Here is a 23,114-nt window from a genome sequence, read left to right on the forward strand (position 1 = left end):
AACTATGAAAAATAAGTCTCCGCCAGTGTCCAAGAAAATATTGATGATGGTTAGGACAACAGTCTTAGGAAGTTGCGCAAGATGAGTTCTCAAAACCTTGTCTAACTATCTCTAACCCAGATATTAAGCGAGAGCCTATTCGTGGTATTAATGGTCGAGGTTATTTGTTATAAGACCGTTTACTGTTGTTGAATCAACATCACACATATCAGCTACCTCGTGTGCTAGTAAATGGACAGGTTGTCGCTCCAACTGATCTACCAACTCAATATCAGGATTATTAGCAATATTATTTCTGTCTGTGATGATAGATTGGTCTTAATAAAACTTGGCACGGCCTACTTTTAAAAAGGAACTTCAAAAGTGCATAAAAGCATTTACTAAGAGCAAGCTACTAACGGATAATTCTGGTTACTTCTTTATGCCTGTGATACTACTATTCATTAGCAAGACGAGAATAATGGAAATAATAATAAAACATATATATTTTTAGTTGTCGAAAGCAGCTCTTGGTAACTTCAACCAGCCGTCCCTGCCACCGCTGCACATGAAGAATGACACCCTGGCCCATACGGCAAAACAGAAAGCCGTTCTTCTGTGCGCTCTTTTTGTGTCCAACTCGACTCTTGACGACAACGGAAAAACACCGCCGACCATCCCGCGGTGTCAGAGCTCTAAACCTGAAGTACAGTTCAGAAAGAAAACTGTTTGGCAACCTCAGTTTTCGTTTAACGTAAGGAAGTCGAGCGAGTCGGATGGCCTACAAATCCATAGAGAGCATAATTAACCGCCAGTTCTTGGTATACCTAGAAGTCACCAGTAGATCAACGATCGAGAGTATGCCTTCTGCCATGATCAATCCGCAAGCGATCTACTGGTATACCTAAAACATAGGTGGGCAGTGGCTATCGAAAGCAAGTGGGAAGGCCTGGCAGTTAGCCTGGACATAGCGAACGCTTTGATAGTGTACGGCACAAGGCGCTTCTCTCTATACGGACCTCCAGCTTCCTCACTGGGCGTGAAGCCCATGAACGCTGGATATGTAGGATACCTCCAACATACACATAGACAACAGCACTGGTGATACTGTCAAGTGCTCTCTTGAGAAGGTCCAGGATTGGAGTAAATTGTAACCTTGTCCATTTCAATTACCAAAAGATTCAAGTTTAAGCGTTTACTACTAAAAAAAAAACATTTGTCGTATCACCGCTCTTTGACAACACTTCCCCTTAAAGCCTCACATAGTATCGAAATACTGGGTCTCGAAATCTCAGGCGATTGCCAATTCCACGGTCATCTGGAGGGCAAAGCCAAATTGGCTCCAAAGAAGCTTGGCGTCATAAATATGGCACGACAATACTCCAAGCCTGCCACATTCTAGCGCTCTACAAAGTGCATAGCCACATATGGAGTATTGCTGCCATCTCTGGTGTGGCACTCACTAGTATCAGCTCGATCCGTTTGACAGCTTGCAACGCAGAGCAGCTCGAATTGTCGGGAACCCAGTGCTCTGTGAACTGCTGGATCACTTGGCGTTACGTAGAAGCAACGTACTTCATTGTTTAACTTCTACCGCATTTATCACGGGGAGTGTTCTGAAGAGCTATTGCACCTGATTCCTGCCGAATTTCACCTTCGCACGACATGCCACAAACTAGGATATCATCCCCACGATCTGGATGTGAAGTGGTCCTTCACTGTGCGGTTCGCAAGGAGCTTCCCTACTACAAAGCTGTGCAATGAGCTCCCTTGTGCGGAGTTTCCAGGACGATACGACACGGGCTTCCATAAAGGCCAAACAACACTCCTATCATTCCTTTGGTGCCTTCAAAAGAATTTGGGCGGCGATGATCACCTAACAACAGGTGACCCGTACGTTTGTTTTTCCTCCTTTTCCATAAAAAAAGCTCGCACTTAGCTAGAACCAGAAAAAAGATTTAATTATCAATTAATCGACTAAAGAAACTTACCATGACATTGAATGTCCCAAATATAATCTTAATTATTATCGAAGTCTTGGAATACACTCTCCTAGTATAAGCGATCGTATTTCAATGTTGCAAACATAAAAACATCGTTGATAAAGAAAACAATTAACATAAGTTCAAATCTTGACACGAGTTGAATTAGCACTGCTGACATCTCAATATAACTTATTTCTATTTAGATGTTCTTGCGAGTTAATTGTGTATTGTTAATTGCACTCACGAAATTAAACCATTTGTTTCGTAGAGGTTATATTATGTAGGTCAAATATAACGTTAATGTGATTATTAAAGTTCAAACATAAACATTAAAGTTCAAATGTAAACGATGCCTGTGTGATAATTTTAAGTGCGCAAACATTTGCTAATAGTCAGTGCCAATATTTTCTCTGGAAAATTACCACTACATATATTCTGTTTGATAGCAAATACAATATTGACATTGCACTAAAGTAAGTATGTACATATTTAAGCATTATTTTGTATGTAAGCTTATAAAAATTTGGACTATATAACACAAATACGTTTGCTATCGCTAAGCAAGTTAAAATTGATATTCTTTATCGTATAAGTAGTTGAGAACTCTTTTATAAAGTTGTTTATATTGATGTAAATATTTTTCTAAGTGAGTTTTGCCGTATTTATCATAGGGAGTTTTTTGAACTTTCGGAGACTTACTTGAAATGATTTATTATCATCTGAAAGTATTGTGGTTATTTTATTTAGGACAAAAACCAAAAATTGTTACTTATAACTAGATGTTCAAATAATTAGGTATTTGTTCAATCAACCCCGTTATCTACGACTTACTAACGATACTGGGGTCATTAACAATCTAATTTTTGTAGGTATATCTTTATAAGCTACTAGTACTTTAACTAAGTTAACAAGTAATAAAGTTTACGAGATGTTTTTATGAAGCAAACAGTTTTATACCTTATTTATTAAACGATTTTAATTTATCTATAACTAAGCGCCTGTGTTTAGAAATATCAATATCATCAAAATTTTAATATATAAATCTACAGCCCTATAGATAGGGCAGCGACAGCCAACTTTAGTGCGAAATGTTATTAAAGCCAAATAATTGATGTGTACGTGTTGCTCTCATAAATAGATCTGTGGTATATGTGTCTATGGTTATTTGATGGATATTATAATGTAAGATACTATTGGATAGGTATCACTGACCTATACTATATACCACTGGACTGGCGGCTGTCAAAGTGCTTTTTTGCCTGTTTGATATTCGCCATTTTGGCGCTGTTGGCCATGTAGCGAGAGTTTGCGGTACTAAAACTAGTGATGACAATCTCAGCAAACATCGATAGATGGTTGAAAATTATTTACATAAAAAAATTGTGTACTTTATTACGTTGATTCTTATAGTATAAATAACACGGAAAACGAACGAAATTTATTCAAAATGTAACGTACTTCAGAGTATTGTACGTTCCTTCGCAGCCATTTGTATTATACGTCAAAATTAGTTTTCTAGACGCTCGTGAGTGGCGCTTCAAATAGGCACCAAAAACATATAGTTTGCTGTCAAACATATGGAACAGCCTGTCCAGTGGTATTTATACAGGTCAGCGATAGGTAAGACTAAAGAAAATTTACGCTGTTTAGACGCACGAATTTTAGACCCATATCGGTACTACCAACTTGTAAGTTTAATGCAACTAATTAAGCATTTTTACAATAATAACCTCATGCATAATAAACAATATGGTTTTCTTCGAGGTCATTCAACCACATATTATGCTAGTATAGAGTTAATAAGAAATATTTTCACAGGGCTCAATCTTGGGTCGTGTTTGTTCCTGGTTTACGTCAATGATTTATCATATCTTATTCAATAATCATCAATAAACATGATATTATACTGTGTGCTGACGATACAGCTTTGCTATTTAAAATAAAACGCAAGCAAAAAAACTCCTGTCAGGTTGACAACGACATTACTGAAGTAGTAAATTGGTTTAATGTTAATGACTTACTTTTAAACGAAAGGAGAACAAAATTTATTGGGTTTACACTTCCAAATGTAAAGCACCAACCAACACCTATAAAAATTAAAATTGACAAACTTGTTGTAGTTGAAACGTCAACACACTTAGTACTGTAGACTTTACGCTAAAATGGGGAGCTCATATAAAAAAAACTTATGTAATAGACTAAGCTCCTCAGTATTTGAAAAAAAAAAAATAGACAGCTGACAGATGTTGAAACGGCTAGACTTGTGTATTTCAGCTATTTCATAGTGTCATTTCCTACAGAACTATATTGTGGGGTAGGGCCGCAGATATTGACAACATATTTATGCTGCAGAAAAGGGCGATTTGAGCAGTCTATAAAATACGTTTAAAGGTTCATTGAGAGAAAATTTTAGTGAAATAAATATTATGACAGTACACTGCCAGTACATAAACGAGAACCTCTTGTACACTCATAAACATACTAGCCAATTTAAAAAGAATATTGATGTACATAATGTCAATACTCGAAACAACCATAAACACGCAATCCCATTTACTAGGCTCCGTAAAAATGCTAAATCTTTTAAAGTGGACTGTGTTAATCTTTATAATAAACTCCCGAATGATATTAAAATATTAGCAATGAAAAAATTTTAATGTATCGTAAAAAATAAATTAACATCTAAGGCTTATTATAATGTGAAAGATTATTTGAATGATAAAAAGACAATGATATAATAGTATTAAAAAATATAGTTCGGATTAATGTTTCTAAATTTATTGTTAATGAATATTGTTGCATTCATTTGAATGCTATTGTAACTTTTGTACTTCATCCTGATTTGAATTAAATAACTTATAAAGTTTTACAGTGAATAAATATTTAATTGAATTTGAAAATATATTTTGTGATAGCCAATTGCCACTGTCAAATAATTTGAATGAATCCTATAAAATGAAAACCGGGACAGCAGAACTTTACCCGTATATTGTATGATTTCTGATTTCGCCATTGATACTGTCCCGGTTATAAAACTGTGTAATAAAACAACATATATTTGTTTAAGGTTACAATGAAACCCATTAAAATGGATGAAATCGATAGCGCCCTTCGTAGAAGATATCCAGTGGTAAAGCAACAACAGAAAGAAGCCACACAAGAGAAGGAAGAAAAATCAGAATTCGTGGCGCGAGAATCGCCATTGACTGTTCTTATAGAAAATTCTCTTCACATAAGAGCAATATACCACATTTTCGTGGCAATTGTTGTGGTATTGCTGTGTGACACCGTTATATACGACCTCGTGGAACGTGGAAAGCAAGTAAAACTATTAACTTTGCATTGTTGACGTACAATCACTGACCTCTACTATATACTACTGGACAGGCTGTTGCATATGTTTGACAGCAAATTATTTGTGCCTATTTGAAGCACCACTCGCGAGTGTCCAGCGAACTAATTTTGATGCTTAATACGCACCATCTAGTCATCACTAGTTTTAGTACCGTAGGCTCTCGCTACATGGCAAACAGCGCCTAAATGGCGAATATTAAACAGGCACAAAAGCACTTTGACAGCCGCCAGTGCAGTGGTATATAGTAGAGGTCAGTGCGTACAATAAACAACTTGACTGACTTGAAAAGACGCTTCGGCAGATTTTTGCTTCAGACAATTTTTGAGCGTGATTGCGAATGTATATGTTTATTGTGCGTCAATGCTTTGCATGTAGACAAATAAAATTTGAAAAACAAAATTTCATGAACGATGCGGGACTCGAACCCACGACCTCCGGTGTTCCGTGCCAGTGCTCTAACCAACTGAGCTAACCGTTCGAATACCGCCTCGCTATAAAATTCTGTTTGCCTTGTTCAACTCTCAGGTTGTGCCTTCATCTACAGTTCGAGTCCCGCATCGTTCACAAAATTTTGTTTTTAAAATTTTATTTGTGTATTAATCCTAGAAGTGAGGGTTATCACTTTAAAAACATAACATATTGCTTTGCATGTATTATTTAGTATTTCAAGCGGTGATTGATTTAGTCTCATTTGCTACTACTGTATATGTAATAAATTCCCTGACTATTGTTAAGATTTTATTCTAATCGATAATACCATACGATTACGATTTCTAATCGATGACAGTATCTCGATTAATAATAGCTTTAACCTTTAGGTAGGTTACGGCACTAGCCGTCGCGTTTCCCCCCAGCCGCCAAAAAGAAATCCCTGACGGGCAGTCCCACGGCCAAAACCGGCCTCATAGCAGCTGCCACTACCCGAAAGGATAGAATTTTGCAACTGGTAGTTTAATTTACTGGAATTACCCAACTGGACTCATCACTTCAGGTTCTTGCTTGAGAAGTTGGGTAGGCTGGATGCCCGTCCTTTCGGTAAAGGGGTCCGCTTACTGCCAGCGAGGCAGAATTCCCAGAACTATAAGAGTACCTCTCAAAACTAGGGTGCTCTGAAGCTGCCTTGATTCAGTTATTCGTTTTCGGCAGATCGCAGAATTAAGTTTGGGCCTGCCGAACGGAACTGATCCGGCAGAGATTGAAGAAGTTTTGCGCTCACTGGGGTACAGCCCCGAGTAGTGCCGGTGAGTGCAAGCAAGAGGACGCCTACTAGAATACTGAAGTGAACTCCCGGAATAACCCCCGTCATATATAACATAACTCAACATGGTGAGCGTCAAGTTCGAACCGTGGCGCGCGAAGAAAGGATTAACACTGTGCCACCACTGCCAGGACTTCCTACAATCGTCGCACGGCTGCCACCGGCAGTTGGTTTGCGTACGATATGGCGGATCGCACCCAGCTTGGTGGACCCCACCCGTCGAGCAACATAGGCTGCTGGGTCTAGACGGAAGAGGAGACACAACAGTTGGGTAAGTACGGTAACACGTGCTAGTTTGAAGAAACCTATAGCTACTCACATGCCACCGCTCCCTCTACAAGATGTGGAGGAAGAAGAAAATTTTATAGATACCCATAACAATCATGAAGAGTTGTTGATGTATACAGAGAGCGCCGACTCAAAGAGGCTCTTAATGAACACGGTTACACATAGACGAGCAACGCGCTACACAGAATTGCTGTTGCTCCGACGAAGCCCCCGCCACGTCTAGAAGACGTGATAGCAGCAGAAGAAGATACCAAACACCTATTACCTTGGCAAACAAAGCCATTCCTCGAGCGGCCATAGGTAAGAAAAATAAAAAGAGTCGAAGAAGCCAAAAGAGAACACCCGCTTAGCGGAGGTACCATGTTTGCCTATTAGTGACTAGTAAATCGAGGAATGCGTAAAAACCACTAAAGGCAAGGTGTGCCTAAGAAATCTGGGTAGCCTAGACCTGGGAAATCTGGGTAGCCTAAACCGAGGTAACCTATGAAGCAGCATAACTTCGCCGAACAGCTGTTTGCCCCGTGCATCCTTTCTACGGGGCTTGATTGCTACGGACGAGTGAGGTCTCCATAAGAAGCCTTTAAGAAAACATAGAAAGAAATAGAAGGAAATATCGTCATATGGAAACGCAAGAACCTCACCCAGAAAATCTGGACATATTAATATCCAACGACTGCAACCTGATGCAGAAGGCTAGTAGCCTCTATTATCAACCCCACGCGCCTTTCGGGCGCGCGTGAGATGGCTTACCAAAAACGAAGATTTTACTTTATCATTTCCGATCCTAGACATCTGAAGGTGCACTACGTGTTGACCAGCGAAAATACGGGTGAAATGGCTGACCTTGGTGAAGTGAAGTGTTTTTCAAGATCGATGAAGTGTCGTAGCCGTATGGTACCTCGATTAAAATAAATTCGTAAGACTATCTAAGAAAAACCTCCTGTCAAATAAGTTAAAAATATATATAAGAGCGAGCAAACGGGCTAGAAATTCACGTAATGAGAAGTAGTGACGGAACCGCTCATGAACATCAGCAAAACCAGAGATTGAGAGACACGTTGTTGGCCTTTAAAGACCCAATATATAAGTGATCACTTTCCATGGTATGTTTCGATATATTTGTTCCAGTATGCCTAAAGACAATATATACTTATAGGAATCTTTGGAATGTAACACTAACACAATTAAATTCAATTAATTAATTAATTAATTTTAGCTAAATCAAATTAACTCCTTCATTCATTATCTAGAATTGTAATAAAGGACTTCTCCATGCTAACGTAATCCCTTCGTTAGTTCGTTAAGTCTACATCCACATAATACCAGCCTAAAACCGTGTCAAAATATGCGAATAACCCTTATAATTTCTACAGAGGACTTAAAGAGTTAGTTGTCCAACTATAAGGGAATTAACTGTTAGGCCAGTATTCTACTTTATTAATTTTTAATTACTAAGTTCACTTGGGAGGCTTCTTTGGCTAGGTGGGTACTACAGTGACACCTTTTTCTGTCGTAAAGCAGACCCCAACTCCCTGGAAAGCGAGAAGGCCCTTAGATAAGTTGCGCGATGTAGGTATTGGTGACACCGTGCCTCATTTCTATGTTCAATGCGTTACAGGTTCCCAAATCCTAGTCGCTATATATTTAAAAATGAGTAGAAAAGTCAATAAGAGAAACTATAATGATAAATTAATGTTAGTATTTATAGTTGAGTCTATATAAGTCTTTTATTAGTATATCAGTTTGGCTTTCAGTGAGCAGATATTACTATACTCCTAAAATAACTAAACAGGTGCGTCACTTTATTGACTTTGTTCAACCTAATCCCGCCTTACAGTTAACAGAAATGGTTCTTAAATGAATTGTTTGTGTATTGTTAGAATTCATAGTTGTCAAGCAGATAATGGTAATTTTTTTTTAATTTTCTTTATTAACTAAACCCTAAATGGAGTTTTTGCGGTTGTATTCTCTAGACCAACAGACAGATAAATAGCGTAGTCATCCTGCAAGCGTTCTTTTTTCATTTTAAGCTACGGAATCCAATAAATCCAAATATTATAATTTATATGTTTATAGGCAATACTTTAGATTTATGTTTTTCAAACCTACCACTTCTAATATGTCATAACCATACTCCGCTGGTTAACGTAGATCGTGCTCATTCTCCTTTTACAATTAACATAACAGACTTAAACATACAGCCACTACGTGAATCATTTATTCCTAGGAGAAATTTTTATAAAGCAGATTACGCCAGTATTACTGAAAATTTGAGTGCACATGACTGGCCTAGCTTTTTGCGAACAGGCACTATCGATGACGCGGTTGATGTTTTTTATGATATTTTGTATACTTGTGTAGATAAGTACGTCCCTTTACGCAAATCAAAACCGAGTAGATCGTACCCTAAGTGGTACAGTTCTGCTCTTATAAAAATTGTCAGGGAGAAGTACAAAGCTCACCAAAGATGGAAGAAATACGGGAACCCAACAGACTATGATGAATTCACATTGCTCCGCTGTAGGGAGCGACGTGTACAAGAACAATGTTTCAATAACTTTACTTCAAACTGCCAGGTCAATATCAAATCAAATCCTAAATTATTTTGGACTTTTGCTAAAGCTCTTCGAGGGGGTTCCAGTTACCCTAAGTCTTTAAGTCTGGGCAACGACAAATTTGTGGATGGAAAAGAGATTTGCGACGGTTTTAACTAATTTTTTAAAAACGCTTTCGTTAATCGCCATAAGACGGTTCAGTTTCCAGAAAACGTCTCTCATGGGCTAGACGCATAATCTTCCGTACGAACAAATCCCACCATTATTCTTAAGATGCTCCAAAACCTTAACACTAGGAATGGCGTTGGTTACGACGGTATTCCTTCCACATTCTGGCACTTGTGCGCAAAAAGTCTTGCCCTGCCCTTAACAATCATATTCAATCGCTCTTTAAGTGAAGGTATCTTTCCACACAGATGGAAAACAGCATACATCATGCCTGTTCACAAAAAAGGTAGCACGACAATGATTGAGAACTATAGGGGTATCTCAATGCTATGCACTGTAGCTAAGTTACTCGAACTTATCGTAAACAATTCAATTTAGCATATAATTGCTAAATCCATTCCTCATGAACAGCACGGTTTTCTCAGGAGGCGATCGACTTCTACGAATCTGGCGTGCTTCACCGATTATGTACTTTCTAACATGCAACGTCCACCACGTTGAGGTGATCTACACTGATTTTGAAAAAGCTTTCGATCGTGTGGATCATGTCATCCTTCTCCACAAAGTGGCTCTTGGAATTCATGGAGATTTACTTCGTTGGGTACAGTCGTATCTTTCAAATAGATCTCAAGCGGTTGTGATTGGTGGTTACAGGTCTGATCTCGATGATATTCCCTGCGGCGTACCACAGGGTTCGCATTTAGGGCCATTGTTTTATAATGCATATCTCTATGATATCGGTTCCTGCTCAGCTTACTCTGAATATCTTATTTATGCTGACGATAAGAAGATATATCGTAGTATAAAATTCGTTGATGCAAAAGAATGTCGACTGTCTTTTTGAATATTATAAAAGAAACAACATTACAGTCAACATACTCAAATGCGTGCAAATCAGTTATACGCGTAAATCAAAGCCCTATAACTACACCTTAAATGGCACACTTTTACAGAAATCCAAACTTGTTCGCGACCTCGGAGTATATTTTGATCACAAAATGTTACTCTGTGACAGCATTGACAACATAGCAAAAAACAGCATAAGAAATCTGGGCTTTGTCTTGCGCACCATTTTCTGATATAGAACCTATTAAAGTTATCTACTATGCGTATGTCAGGAGTATTCTGGAATATGCTTGTCCAATATGGTCTCCACAATATATAATTTACAATGAACGCTTGGAACGTATACAGAAAAAATTGTTAAGCCACCTAAACTACCGTAAAAAAATACACACCGGCTCTTATTATGACAGTTGTAAGGCGCACAAACTATTAACGTTGGAGCAGAGACGCATTTTACTTGATATGAGCCTACTATTTGATATTGTGAACAGCTTTGTCGACTGTGATAAATTGATCTCTAAAATATCATACTGCACACCGTCAACCCGCACGAGGCACACGAATCTACTATATGAACCACTACACTATACAAACTATTCCAAAAACACTTTCATATCACGGGCAATACATACTTACAACACAAACTTCAGTCACGTAGATCTTTTCACCATAAATAAATCTAAATTCAAATCAGAACTCATAGCTACTTTCAATGATACATCTAAGTAACTGATGCACTAACATAATATATTAATATGTTTATTTATTTTACCACATATAGTATACATATTTATGTATTACCTATTATGTATTTATATATTAAGTATGTATATATTAAGTAACAGTTTTTTTTATGTAATGAAACGACCTATACAATTCTCAAAATAAATCTCATTTTTGTTTAGTAGGTATCGCACCATGTTGAAATTTTTCGGAAACCGTAATTTAATATAATATAATATAAGGGAAACCTGTTATTGGCATTATTATTGTAAAATATTATTAGTTATTTATGTAATCTGTAATATGCTGTTGGTTTTCTTAATTAAAATAAAATAAAATAAAAATAAATAAGAAATCACATGTTCATGTTATTTTCTTAGTACGCAACCATCGTCGCTCGATTTGAGGAACCAACAACGAAACACTTATTAATATTTTTATTCGGTAAGAGTAACAAATCATTGACTAGTTAATTTAACAATGTTTTGATATTATAATATGCTAATCAATTGATAATTATGCGAATCTTTTAATGACACACAACCTAGGCCTAAAGTTCTTATATATATAAAGTTTGTTTATCTTGTTGGCAAAGCTGTGCTAAATATTGGGGTGTAAGCGAAAAATCTCACTGACGCGATTAAGGATCGCGTGAGTGAGATTTTTCGCTTCAATCGCTTTTTCCGCCTTTGTTAGGAATAATCTAACATCGTATTAAATTATTGAACAGAATCAGTGTCGGACTTGGATCGGTCGTGCATGGATTTGGAGATGTAAGGCGCGCCCTGAGAATATGGCTGCTTCAACTGTTGCTGGCTCTCGTAGTATACCCAGGGATATGGATATACGCTGCTGGAAGGAGAATAATCAACAACAAACCAGGTAATTAGCAATATTACGTACATGGAGAGACCTGTCTTCACTGTATAATAATATTGTGGGGTTTCGGCATCACATAAAATGTGTCCGAATTATTTTCCGAGTCGGAATCTTAGGTCATTAGCAGAGGAATTTTCTGATTTAAGAATTCTAAAATGACATACTGTCGCCCTAACGCGGGCCCAAGAATCATCAGTGGAATAAAAAAACAACAGTTCCGACTAAAATGACAGAGATGGAAATATTCTGTGTGGGATAGTGTATGTTTTGATTTTATTTCTTATTGTTGTCGAATTTGTAAACTGGGCCTATGTTTGTGGACTGTATGAATAAGCCGTTTTCAGCTATTTTTAAGTACTCAAGCACTTACAAAAACAAATATATTATGAAAAGCAAACCAGAGAGACACAGATAATGATGTTATTAAGCTTAATTGAAAATAATTTTGATCTAGGGTTAAAAACCAAAACAAAAGAGTCGAGAAAGTTTGTATTGCAAAATGGTCAATAATGATACTTCTTAATAGTTGCCGCCCATATTTTAGTGAACACAAAATCCTAACATCACTGTTTATCCTGAAAATTGTAACATTCCTTTGTAAAACATACATTTATTAACACAAATTAAGTAGTAATATCGACCATAGTGTCCGACACAATTTTAATCTAAAAGTACCCACATCAACCACGACTCTACAACAAAAGTGCATATTTTACAGGTAATAAAATATTTAACAAAATTCCCGATCCTGATGCGTTACAAAAAAGGTGCCATCTTACAAAATTCTTGTGAAATTACAACTAAATTTTGATATTAATTACGATATTTGTTAAACGCATGCCCTAATATATTGCAATAACCTCTTCAAATAGGATGTCGTATGCGAAATTACACCTGTATTTCTTACCATATCTGCAGTAGTTTATTTTAATTAGTTTACATAAGTATACATTTCTTACATTTAGTTATTTCTGTAGTATAAGTCAGTATTGCTAAATTTCATAGTCAGTTAAATCATTTCTAGATTAAACGAGTATGAGATGTGAGTGTCGAAATATGTGTTTTTTCCGATTTAAGTCGTATTTTTTCTACGCTCATTTAGAACTTCGTCTCTTGAAAGAGACTGTAGACTTGACTATGGAGGTATCGTATTGAAAATTAAAAGTTACTTATAGTTTTAATTTCTACTCCTCGCGATCCCGAGATAAAGGGTCTTTAATTTGATGACGAGTTATGGCGTTCAGACATAAAAACACTTTTGAGAAATATAATACAGAGATTTAAAATGAGAGTATTTTGTAGCCTCCTGAGAAACTATTTCTTTCGCCTGTTATCTGGTACTGTATTCCATGTAGTTTAATCGCGGGCGAGTTAGAGATAAGGAACTAGAAGATCTAGCGTTCCTGATCTCTGGCCCGGTCACCTTAAGTCATCGGCGCGCTAAATCAAATCAAGTCACAATCACTTTATTCATCTAGGTCAATGAAATGAACTTATGAATGTCAAATATTTTTTTCTATTTACGTTTGCCACCACTTCGGAAAAGGTTAAACTTTGATGAGAGGAAGTGGCAAGAACTACTACTACTGCTACTCTTTAAAATCAACCATCACAGATTCATAATTTTACTTTCATATAAATATATGTAAAGTGATGTAACAATAATACTCAAACGTCAAATACTCAATGCCTTACACGAGAATGTTAAATGTAAATTAAAAAATAAGAAATAGGAGTGGATTGAGTACAGTAGATGCATTAATTCACACACACATAGTTAATAATTCAAGGTTTTGTTACTCATCAGTTTCCGCTGTATCATCTTCTTGTGCCTCTCTACTACTGGAGGTTTGCCGTCAGCTCAGCGAAGTTTTCGCGGTCTTGCACCAAGCGAAATAGTATTTCTACGCTGGCAATCTTTGTCCATTCCCGGATGTTACGCAAACAGGACTTTTTTCTTCTTCCAGCGCGCGTTTGCCATCATTATAAGTTGGAGCAGTTTTTATCTCCCGTGTCTCAAGACGTGGCCGAAATATTCTACTTTTCTCTTCTTGACGGTTTGCAGTAACTCGTCTTCTGGCGACGTGCTGAAGTACTGTTATGTTCAGAACTTTCTGTGTCCAGCTGATACGGCGCACTCAGCGGTAACACCACATCTCAAAGACGTTTCTGGGTAACAGCTTTCAAAGTCCTAGCCCCACTACCGTCTAGCACTACTGGCTAGACATAGCAGTCTGAGCTTTATTCATAGTTACGGCTGTACAAAACCTGTTCCATCCTTTTAAGGCTTGCTCGGGCAATTTCATATCAATATCAATGTTGCTACAGAGTATGGATTGAGGAGATCATTCGTGTGATGAAACGTTCCAAAAGAAAAATACTTGCAATGTTTTCTTTTATCAAGTACGGATATACAAATACTATCTTTACCATTCTACAACAGCACGTTTTGTGAGAAATTTCTTAACTCACATAGCCACTTTTTTATTCAATACATATAACTTAAATAAACGCATCTCTACCCCTCTATTGCGGATATCCATGGGCGGGTTGCATTAACCTCTTCCCATCACGTGGTCGTGGCCGAGGTAATAACATCAGGTGATACGGTTCACCTGATGCTCGGTATACTCGTTTATTATTCTCTTAAGAAAACTTTTAATAAAGGTTTTTTTATGTAAATAAGGGACGAGACCCATTACAATGCAGTGTCGCTCAGAATTCTTGAAAAAATTCAAAGTTCAAAATTCTGAGCGGCACTTCAAATGCGCTCGTCATCATGAGACAAGATGTTAAGTCTCATTTGCCCAGTAATTTCACTAGCGACGGCGCCCTTCAGACCGTAACATAATATTGTTTACACATTACGGCTTCACGGTAGAAATAGGTGCCGTCGTGGTACCCGTAATCTAGCCGGCTTCCTGGGCAAAGGAGCCTCCCACACCCCTTAAGTAAATAAACGCCCAAAAGTCCGGTCCCCAATTTATTAAATCTGCTTCACAAACATTTGGTTGCGGATAAATCCTTTACGGCTAGATGGATTAAATGAAAACATCACTCCAATGGTAGCATGTAATATATGGATTACGATTAGGGCAACTTATAATCTATGCAAATTAAATCCTTGCCTTGGGATATGGATCGCGCGATAATTAAATGACAAGATATAATCCAATGCCCAGCATGTAGAAAATTTAATTATTCAAAACATCTTCATAAATAAAAACAATTAAAAAAATTGTGAAAAAAATCTATGAGTAGGACGCCACTCGTCATGAGTGGAAAGAGGAGATGCGGTAAGGGGAGCAGAGGACGCTTGCCGGCAATCACCATGCAAGTGCCGACAATGCAGTTAGGGTTAGCACTTCTAAATTATTAAATCATAATTTATTCTAATCTGAATATTATTTAATTTCAAATTATTTTCAACCAAGTCTAATGTTTTTTGTTTTTGATGTCGGTAAAGCTATGAACAAAAAAGTTGGAACGAAGAATTGTTCGTAGATGTGACATTAACATCCGTTCATGCATCTTGCGCTAAACCGTGCGTAAAGCAGCGTGAATCAATACCAGTAGGAAAGATGTTCTACGTACTGGGAGCCGTGCACTCCAAGTTCTTTGCATATACTATAAAATAAGGTGACTACATCAATATATTGTCGCGTAGCAACGCTTCGACGTGCATGACGAGAGTTGTCAAACATCAAGGCACTGATAATTTCGACAACTCCGTAGCTCAGCGAAAAAGTGTTCACTAAGACGCTGTAAGCCCTGATTCGATACACCTACCAGTGGACGGAATTTTTTGGGTTTTGTAAAGTTTATGGAAATTTTCAGTAAGTTCAGGATCAAATCGAATAGAGAAAAAAAAGATGGAAAATGTATGAGCAGGATAAATGTAGTTAAAATAAATTTCTAGTACAATAAATTTAAAGAAGGAATGAAGAGAATTATTTTGAAAAAAGAACTGATCCGGGGGTATGTAAGCCGTACTAAGCGTAGCCTACGGCAGTTCTAGTTCAGACTGCAGACACAAATGTGAAAAAAGAAAAGAAGGAAGAGAAGAAAAAGTAGTAAAAAGTAGAAAATGATTAAGAAGAAAGAAGAAGAAGAAGATAGAAGAGTGCTAGTGTTCGGTGCGGTGTAATCTGCTCAAGGCACCGCCATCGACAAGAGGGACAGCGGCAGACCGGCGAAGATCAAGGTTTAAAAGTGAACGCAAATAAAGACTCGTTCCTTCAAATGATTTATTATTTCCAATCCCTGACCCACTCTCGTGTCAATATTGTAAAGAAAAAATATTTAGACATTATCAATCGTGTTTACAGGGACTAAAATAGCTATGTTGCCAGTATCAAAATTGTATATAACAATAAATGACAGCTCTTGAACGCGATCAAACATGTTTAACTTCTAAAATTCGGTGGTCAGCGTATAAACGCATTTAGGCTTTAACTGCGTTTAGTTTGTGTTGGTGAAATGTGAATTGAACCTATAAACTAGTTTATCTACACCCATGCATTAAATCCTCTATTAAAGATTCTAAAACAGTTACCTTATTACAAACACCCAATGTCCTAATAACCATTACATCATCCAAACGAGTGTTGTAATGAAATTCAGTGCAACATTACAACACTTGTTTGGATGATGCAATGGTTACTAGGACTGACTTTTTTAATGTTAGCAAGCTAACTGTTTCAGAATCTTTTATAGAGGATTCATATTATCGGTAAATAAATATAGTTCATTGAATTACAAATCAAATGTTTGCTTAGGTGTTTTCGTAAAAATAACGAGATAAGAACGCACCTCCATTGATGTTTGATTTGACAGGAGGACAGAGTACATTTTTTTAAATTCGTTCTTGAGAACAGGCTATAGCCCGGGCCCTTACTGCTCGTCTTTAGTGTTTTTATTTTCGGTATTTATTTTCAGTATTTTGTTTTACAAAAAAAATAACAAGAAGACAACCGACTTCAAAAATCCTATTCCAAAACAATAGATATAATATGGACTAAAAAGTATAAAACTAATTGCGTATTTTTATACAATCTAATTAATTAATCTAATTCTAGTTACAATTATTGCTATTTTTGGAATCGGTGTCCTTCCGCCGCGACCCGCTCTCGCCTCTCGTCTCCTCACAACTCAAGCACATCTCACCTATAATTCTCTAAATCTCACATATAAGTATGTAGTTATTATGTATTACCTATCTTGGATGACACCGACTCCAAAAATTACAATAATCGTAGCTAGACTTAGATTAATTAATTAGATTGTATAAAAATACGCAATTATTTTTATATTGTTAGTGCATATTTTATCTATTGTTTTGGAATTGTATTTTTGAAGTCGGTTGCATTTTTGTTAACTTTTATTTTGATTTTTAGTGAATTTGAAGTACACTAGCTAAGAATTTGTCAAAATATGTGTAGACGTACTAAATTTTTCAATGCAGCAATGAACGTAAGCGCTTTGCAATTTGATTACAGACAGTTAGAAATTCTGCCACAGATCGCACCCTTACTGTAAGTCGTTAAGGAGTCCCATTGATCATTAAATTCGACTACGACAATTACTTGACCAAAACTATTTTATAGTAGATGACTTAAATATCCGGATAGCAAAAAAATTTCCTTTTCTGTATGTTTTAACTATTTTTTAAAGTTATTTACAACACGATTCACTTTCCTCGAAGGAAGTAGCAACTTTTTTCGAATCGCTCACTTTGACACATAGCTATCCAGTTTAGGTTGAAATATTACCTCATGGTACGATTGAATTAACGAAATAAATCAGTTTGCGATTCAATTGACATCATTTTTGACACCATTGCAATTTAATCAGTTGATTTCAGGTCAACCTAAATTAGATAGCTCTAATCACGTCTTGGTACGAAATAACAAAGCAGTTCATTTTAGGTTATAAGAGTTCATGGTAGGCCCGCAGACCTTAATAATCCGTTGATTATCCAACGGGTATGGAAGCCTTAAAAGATTGATGTCACTCAAGAAGCACTCAAGTGTCCGATGAATGTTTTTTCCATCTGTTAATAGACCGCAGTATTATTTTCACATGTTGACACTAATTGAGTTATAGAAGGATCCCATCCCATATGTACGTTTTCTTATGATATTAATTTGAGATGGATATGTAAAACGCAATGATATTAAAAGGCATAAAAGGCATTTATTTTCTCAAAATTGATTCCTTTAGAATTCTTTTTGATGTCATTTCTAATAATTACTAGATACTACTACCGCTTCGGAAACAAATGGCGCTCTGAGAGAGAAGAAGCGACGCAAGAAACTCTACCAGCATTCTTTTTTTGTGCTGTTTTCAATAAAAATATACAATATTGTACAGTCATTTCTATCGCTATAAAATAATCACAATCTAGTCCCAGGCTGTCCGATCATTTAGATATTCAGCAGTGGAGTAATAGGATTTACGACAGAGCCATTTTTTTATAAAACATATGAATTTATTTATAGATAATGCCTGAACAGTGGCTGGGACTTTATTATAGAAGTGTATACATTTACCCTTAAAGCTTTTATGTATCTTATGAAGCCTACTAGAATTAGTTACAAGCAATCCCTTCTTTCTAGTGTTATAATAATGAAAATCACTATTAAGAGCAAAAAGGTGACGATTTTTGTGAACGAATAATATTAAATTTTCATAAATGTACTGACAGTGAACAGTCATAATATTTATTTACTTAAATTTTTGTTTGAGAGACTGCCTATAACCAAGCTGATATATAACACGAACAGCTCTCTTATGCAGAGCAAACACTATATCAATATCAGCAGCATGACCCCATAGTAAAATACCGTACGTCATTAAAGGTATAATTGGCGAGTTAAAATAAATGTTTCTTCTACAAAATTATAAGTATAAAATACGATACATTACATTCTTGTACGGTGGTATGAATCCGTACTTGAGAGAATCCAGCTTACACAGGTTTTTGGTAGATGTTGTTGAGTTGTTATTAATTAAATTAAATTTGAACCAAAATTTATGAACGATGCGGGACTCGAACCCGCGACCCCTCGGGTTCCGTGCGAGCGCTCTTCCAACTGAGCCAAGCATTCGGGTGATATCTTATATTATATATAATCTTGGTTTTTATTGTTCAGTTCTCAAGTAGTATCTCATCTACAGGATTTTTATCTAAATTGTATGTCATTTACAGTTGATAACCTGCTCAACCCTAATAGTTGCATATTAGGAAGTTGACTTGAGATGTCGTTCTTTCAAATCTAAACAATTTGTTATTACAAACTTAATTTAATTGACCCAAGAAGAGAGGGATATCACTTTAATAATAACAAATTATCTTAAAACGTGTTTATAATGTTTGGAAAAATAAAGATTATGTTACATACAATAGACTAATATAAAAAAAAATAACAAAAAAACAACTGACTTCAAAAACACTATTCCAAAACAATATATGATGATATGCACTAAAAAGTATAAAAATAATTGAGTATTTTTATACAATCTAATTAATTAATCTAATTCTAGTTACGATTATTGTTATTTACTTTATTATTATCACTATTACTTACTGTAATCCCATTATCAGAAACTAAAATCTGAGATTAAAGGATATATCCTTTACAATAGAAAAAGAATCATCTTAATCGGTTGGCGCGATATTGAGTTATTCGTAAATTTGTCAAAGATGTCGTCCACAAACGTATAGCAAATTTAAGACTTATAGTTTTCTCATGGATGCCATTGTCAGATCTGGACCAAATTACAATGGGACCACACGGGAAGCACCAGCTTTCAAATAAAAAAGAATTATCAAAATCGGTTCACCCAGTCGAAAGTTTTGAGGTAACAAACATAAAAAAACATACCGACGAATTGAGAACCTCCTCCATTTTTGAAGTCGGTTAAAAAATATTAGCCGCAGTTGTCTAGCGCTGACTGTTATTGCGCAGATTCAAAATTCTCTACGGGTATCTACGGGGAGCTAGAGGGATGAAGGGCGAGCATACACTCACGCAAACACTCGCAAACACACACACATATTCTATTGTTCAGAAATTTTTTGACAACTCTGGCATGTTATTAACTTTATACAGAACTTAATAATTCGCAACAGAACCTACCCATACGTAGCTATTTTGCTCTGCGCTAGACTAACTATTTGTAAAAGAGGATACTTTCACCATTTACCGGTAAAATAAAATATAATGGCCTCGAAGAAGCGGATGGCGCTAGTTTACTGAAAAGTCAAAAACAAAAGAAAACGAAGAAAACGAAACGTTGTTTGTGCCCGAGCGAGCTAAGTCGACATTTAATACCTAAAAACAATTCGAGAATTTCAAAAAATTTCACTACACTTTATATACCACTAACATCATTAGATATACGTGTAGATAGACTGATGACAGCTGTGAAAATATCGAAAAAAAAATAGACTTTAGAACTAACCTCTATTTTGAGCAATTCACGCACACTAACACAAAGTGTCATACAGATCGCGAGTGTAAGACATAGTTTGTCACGCAATCTAAACTAATACTCCTGGCCTGTTATATCGGTAATCTAACATCAAGAGACTCTATCTAGACGTATAAATTATCTAGCTAACATCAAAGTTTCAAAAGTTTAAAAACTGTTGATTTCCATTTACACTAAATACATGAGTTTTATCACGTAATTAATATGCAGAAAAATCTATATAGTCATGATATTTGTTGGGTCAAGTCAGATTTTAGAGTTGATAATATTGTCCCATAAATTCGTATGGATTGATAATTTACTAACGTTCAAAGCATAAATATTAATATTAAATATCTTCATTAATTATAATCTATTTTAATTACGGCAATGAAGGATCATTACCAATGAATACTATTTACTAGTATGATACGAACTTATCGGTTATATTGTATAACGTATGCGTACCGCATTCACTAATTAATTGGCTCCACTGGTATTTGCAGTCAGCAAATTTATCGAGATAATTATTGGTGAGAGGTTTATATAGCCGAGTTCGATTAATATGTATTTGCCCTCATTAAGTAGGTTTGTAACATAAGCAGTGTTGCAAGGAAGATTATTGGGCCCTATTTTGTTTTTATGTTACATTATTGAATTAAACGAAATGAAACTCAGTAACTCAGATTTAGACAAACTCAGTTAGGTTCTGGTACAACGTGTCTGTCGTTAGACAAAAAGTCATTGTCACTTAGAAATCATGCTGTGGCTACACATGATACTCTAAACATTACAACACATCAATGCAACCATAATAGCCCTAAATTTAGAAATGTGGTATAGCGACTGACGTATAACTGCTAAGTCATACATACTGCATGTTGAACAATTTAGTATGCTATCAAAATTCCGTTTATACCGTTTATAACTAATCATTTATATCAATATCCATAAACGTACCGTCAGTTAATTAGGGACATACAAATAAACTTGCTATAAAGTTAAAGAAAATTTAAGCACGAGATGCATTGTCTCGTGCCAGATTTTGGCGAGACAACACGTCCTGAGGATGCCTCGTGTAGAGGCGAAACACCTGTCGAATTGTTTGAAGACAAATATTGGCGGAATTAACACTAAAGAAAACTCAAATCATTTGTATATAAAGTTAAATAAAAATGTTTACAATTAATAGACATTTTACTTATGATTGGTTTACCCGGACGTATAATGTTTCCCGCGTTGATTTGCAAGGCTGCCTATATTCAGAAAACTGAATTATCATTGTGTTGACATATTTTGCATATTCTTTGTTTATTCTCAGTTATAACTTTATACCAAGTTTATTTGTAGGGCCGTTAAAGTTTATTCTTAAAACAATATTAAGACAACATTGCAGCCTTAACCATGAAAAATATAAAGAAATTGAGAAAAGAAGAAAAGCAAGAGACACATTTTGCATATTTTTTGCTTATTTTCAGTTATAACTTTATACCAAGTTTATTTGAAGGTCCGTTAAAGTTTATTCATAAAGCAATATTAAGACAACATTGCAGTCCTAACCATGAAAAATATAAAGAAATTGAGAATAGAAGAAAATCAAGAGACACCAGAGATACGAAGTATGTGATAAACCTCGTTTTAGGACAACTAAGTACTTAAGTTCTACTACTGGTAAAGCCCAACTTCATACAATAAAACGAACAATAAATTAAATTAAATTGATAAAATATATCATTCTTTCTAAATATAATAATAGAATGGCTTTTAAAATAAGATTATCGTAAATATTGTGTTGTAAATGTTCACCCGACATTAAAAAATCTGATAATAATCACAAAAACTTTACACATACTAAACACATTATATTATCAACTATCCAAACTGATACGTAATATGCCAGCTTCCTGCAACCCAATTCTTAAGAGAATTACAGTACTCTAGGAAATCGTTAATACATCTTGTAACTTCCAAGTAGTTTTTAACCGACTTTAAAAAAGGAGGAGGTTCTCAATTCATTTTTTTTTTATAATGTTTGAACCGATTTTGATAATTATGCTTTTATTTGAAAGCTTGTGTTTTCCGTATGGTTCCATTGTAATTTGGTGGCATCCGCCACTGTCAGATCTGGACCAAATTACAATGGAACCATACGGAAAACACCAGCTTTCAAATAAAAGCATAATTATCAAAATCGGTTCAAACATTATAAAAAACAAATGAATGACAATGTGAAAACCATAGGTCTTAAATTTGCTGTAAGTATATGCGCGAATAATTTACGAATAACTCAATATCGCCTCAACCGATTTCGATGATTCTTTTTTTATTGTAAAGGATAAACTTCAACATAAAAATAACAATAATCGTAACTAAAATTAGATTAAATAATTAGATCGTCCAAGAATCAAGAATAAAAAGATAGAAATGATTGTACAATATTGTATATTTTTATTGAAAAGAGCGCAAAAAAAAAGAATGCTGGTAGAGTTTCTTGCGCCGCTTCTTCTCTCTCAGAGCGCCATTTGTTTCCGAAGCAGTAGTAGTATCTAGTAGTACAAGAAATGACATCAAAAAGAATTCTAAAGGAATCAATTTTAAGAAAA

General features: G+C 35.7%; 1 protein-coding gene across 2 annotated transcripts in view; it reads left to right on the plus strand.

The window, feature by feature from the left end:
• The first annotated feature begins 2,266 nt into the window (after window positions 1-2,266).
• Window positions 2,267-23,114, plus strand: part of LOC126970490 (sterol O-acyltransferase 1) — a 50,971-nt gene continuing 30,123 nt past the window's right edge. Inside the window, exons 1-3 of one of the 2 annotated variants that reach the window (XM_050816426.1) lie at window positions 2,267-2,437; window positions 5,032-5,282; window positions 11,888-12,039. In XM_050816426.1, coding sequence (XP_050672383.1) covers window positions 5,038-5,282; window positions 11,888-12,039 — 397 coding nt within the window. In that variant the 5' untranslated portion in view covers window positions 2,267-2,437; window positions 5,032-5,037. Of the gene's footprint in view, window positions 2,438-4,851; window positions 4,956-5,031; window positions 5,283-11,887; window positions 12,040-23,114 lie in introns of those variants that run through there. The other variant, XM_050816427.1, reaches the window with a different exon arrangement.

The sequence above is a fragment of the Leptidea sinapis genome, chromosome 21 (genome assembly GCF_905404315.1).
Source record: "Leptidea sinapis chromosome 21, ilLepSina1.1, whole genome shotgun sequence".
Lineage (NCBI taxonomy): Eukaryota > Metazoa > Arthropoda > Insecta > Lepidoptera > Pieridae > Leptidea > Leptidea sinapis.